The 3,136-nt window shown below is 51.7% G+C and overlaps 1 protein-coding gene across 4 annotated transcripts; it reads left to right on the top strand.

Moving 5' to 3' along the window:
* Positions 1-2,202, top strand: EMD (emerin; the record flags this gene model as incomplete). Of its 4 annotated transcripts, none has more annotated exons than XM_080719130.1 (6): positions 1-82; positions 205-312; positions 486-551; positions 741-874; positions 1,739-1,788; positions 1,872-2,202. In XM_080719130.1, 6 exons carry the CDS (start codon positions 1-3, stop codon positions 2,200-2,202), a joined length of 771 nt encoding a protein of 256 aa, XP_080575256.1. The 4 variants fall into 4 exon arrangements, with proteins under 4 accessions (XP_080575256.1, XP_080575255.1, XP_080575258.1 ...); XM_080719129.1 differs by having other exon boundaries at positions 474-551; XM_080719132.1 differs by lacking the exon at positions 205-312 and having other exon boundaries at positions 474-551.
* Positions 2,203-3,136: the final 934 nt, after the last annotated feature.

The following is a 3,136-nucleotide window of genomic DNA, read 5'->3' as shown; positions in this document are numbered from 1 at the left end:
ATGGACGACTACGCGGTCCTGTCAGACACCGAGCTGGCCGCAGTGCTGCGCCAGTACAACATCCCGCACGGGCCCGTCGTGGGTATGTGACGGCGGTTGGCGAGCGGGACCCCTCCCCTTCCCCGGATTTTCTCCCTGTGCTCCCTGCGATCGCGCTCCGTGCCCCTCATTCCTGATCACCCCGCGCCCACTGTCTCTCGCTAGGCTCCACTCGCAAGCTCTACGAAAAGAAAATCTTCGAGTATGAGACCCAGAGGCGAAGGCTTTCGCCCTCCAACTCGTCTGCCTCCTCATTCAACTTTCGCTTCTCGGGTGAGAACCCCGTGCCTCTAGAGCTCCTCCAGCCACTCTAGGGAACAGGGCTTGGGCAATAGGGAGGATGGGGTCACGAGGGCATGGCAGTGGCACTAGCTTAGAGGGGCACTGGTGATAGGGAAACCTGGGGTACAAATGCTGTCCCCTTCTCGATTCAGACGCGGACTCAGCATCAGTGGACTCGGATATGTATGATCTGCCTAAAAAGGAGGATGCCTTACTTTACCAGAGCAAGGGTAAGGCAGGGGTGGGGTGGGGCAGACACCCTGACACCTTCACCCCAGTCGCTCAGGGACCCCAGACCCCTACCTTAGTAACCCTAGAGGAGAGAAACTGGGACAAGCTCCCAAATGGGATTCAGATTAGCACCACCTGGCCAGGTGGGGGACACCACTACCCCTTCTACCACTGTCTCCCTCCCCAAGGCTATAATGATGACTACTATGAGGAGAGTTACTTGACCACCAAGACTTATGGGGAGCCCGAATCTGTGGGCACATCCAAGGGCTTCCGCCAGCCGGTGACTTCGCTTTCAGATGCTGACACCTTCCACCACCAGGTGAGCTACCAGTCAGGCACACCTTGGGTACACCCCAGGGGGGGGGGTCACAACTGGAATTAGATAAATCCAGGTAACTACTGGACACATATGGTGGCTCCTAAGCCTCTAGGGAGGGCTAGGGTCAGTATTACAACTGTTTGGTTAGAGTTCTACCTTGGGGATTGTCAAAACTATGTGATAAACCAGATGTGGTAGGTACACACCTGTAATCCCAGTACTTGGGAGGCTGAGATGGAGGTATCGCAGATTCAGCAACTTAGTGAGGCACTCTACAACTTAGACCTTGTTTCAAAATAAAAAAAAACTTTAAAGTAGGGCTGGGGGTGTAGCTCAGAGTCAGAATGCCCCTGCATTTGATCCCCAGCAGTAAGTCCAGTACTTGGAAGGCTGAAACAGGAGGATCATAGGTTTAGGACCAGCTTCAATTTAGTAAGACCATTTCCAAACAAAAAATAAAAATGGGACTAGGGATGTAGTTCAGAGTTTAGAATGCCCCTGGGTTCAATCCCCAGCAGCAGCACCAGCACCACAACAGAACCTATGTGATTAGGGCCTGGGGGTTTGTTCCCCAGCACTGCAAATGAGCAGGTGAGAAATAACCTGCACCCTAGTTTAGGATCTATGTTTAAGCTCTTTCTGAGATTCCTGGGGGACAAAGAGGATACTGTAGCACAGACAGCTGGGATAGTCACTGAATAAATAGAAAGGCCCAACAGGCAAAAAGCCAGGCACACATAATGGTTCTGGAGGAGGCAGGTGTCTCGCCTTAAGCAATGGTCAGGAACATTTGGACTAAGTGATATAATGGGATCATGTTGGCCCTGCCAGCCAGTTCCCATTAACCCCAACTCTTTTCTGCAGGTGCGTGATGACAATCTTTTCTCTTTTCCTGAAGAGAAGGGCAAGGATAGGTGAGTAGTTGGGAGGTCCAAGGACGGGGGCAGGTCCTGGGCCCAGGTTCTCCTGGCCTACATGCTCCCTTCTTTTGCCTTAGGGAACGCTCCCTATACAGCCGGGACAGTGCCTACCAGAACATCGCGCACTACCGTCCTGTTTCCAACGTCTCCAGGAGTTCCCTAGGCTTGTCCTATTATCCTTCATCTTCCAGCTCTTCTGTGTCCTCATCTTCATCTTCCCAACCTTCGTGGCTCACCCGCCGTGCCATCCGTCCAGAAAAGCAGGCTCCCATGGCTGGTCTAGGCCAGGATCGCCAGGTCCCACTCTGGGCGCAGCTGCTGCTTTTTCTAGTATTTGCTGCCTTCCTGCTTTTTGTTTACTACTCCATGCAGGCTGAGGAAGGCAACCCCTTTTGGATGGATCCCTGAGGGTCTTGGCTTCAAAGCCAGCTCTTGGAGTCTGTCCTAGCTGGCTGCCTTAGCAGTGTTTGTTGGGGTTGGGGGGTGGGTTGGGCAGGGGCTTTTCTTTGTGTTCTAGTTTGGGGTGCCTGGCCTAGCCCAGGGCAGTGCTTATCCCCCAAGCTTTGTCCACCAGGGAGGCAGCAATCTTGGGCCCTCAACAGCTTGGGCCTAAGTGTGCCTTTCTCTGGAGCCTCCTGGCCCTGCTTGCCTCTGACCCTTAGGGACCAGGAGGGCAAGATCTCATTCCTTCAGAGAACATTGTTGTTGTCATGCATGCCTCCTGTTATTGTCACCTTGTTGGGAGGAGTAACCAAAGGCTTCCCTAGTTTGTTTTTGTGGACACATAATAAAAAGACCGTTTATTTTTAACTTGTTTGCTTTTCCTGCTAGGGGAGAAGTTGGGATCCCATGCCATGGGGACTCTGGTTCTTGGGTCTATCCGGCTTTGCTGTTTATACCTCTGTTGGGGGTACTGGGGATTGAACCCAGGGTTTTTTTTTTACCTCTGAACTATACCCCTATTCTATTTTTCATTTTGAAACAGGGTCTTGCCGGGTGTGGTGGTGCATGCTTGGAATCCCAGTACTTGGGAGGCTGAGACAGGAGGATCACAGGTTTGTAGCCAATCTCAGCTACTTAGTAAGGCCCTCCACAACTTAGTGAGATCCTGTTTCAAAATACAGAATAAAAAATAGGGATGGGGGTGTAGCTTGGAGGTAGAATGCCCCTGGGTTCCATCCCCAGTACTAAAAAAAAAATAAAGCCTGGAGGTGTAGCTCAGAATGCCCCTGAGTTTAACCCCCAGTACTGCAAAATAAATAAATAAATAAATGGGGTCTCACTAAGTTGCTGAGGGCCTTACTAAATTACTGAGGTTGACCTTGAACTTGTGATCCTCCTG

The sequence above is a fragment of the Muscardinus avellanarius genome (assembly GCF_963383645.1).
Source record: "Muscardinus avellanarius genome assembly, chromosome: X".
Taxonomy (NCBI): domain Eukaryota; kingdom Metazoa; phylum Chordata; class Mammalia; order Rodentia; family Gliridae; genus Muscardinus; species Muscardinus avellanarius.
Note: the sequence above shows the minus strand (reverse complement) of the source record. Positions and strands in the feature narration are given on the sequence as shown.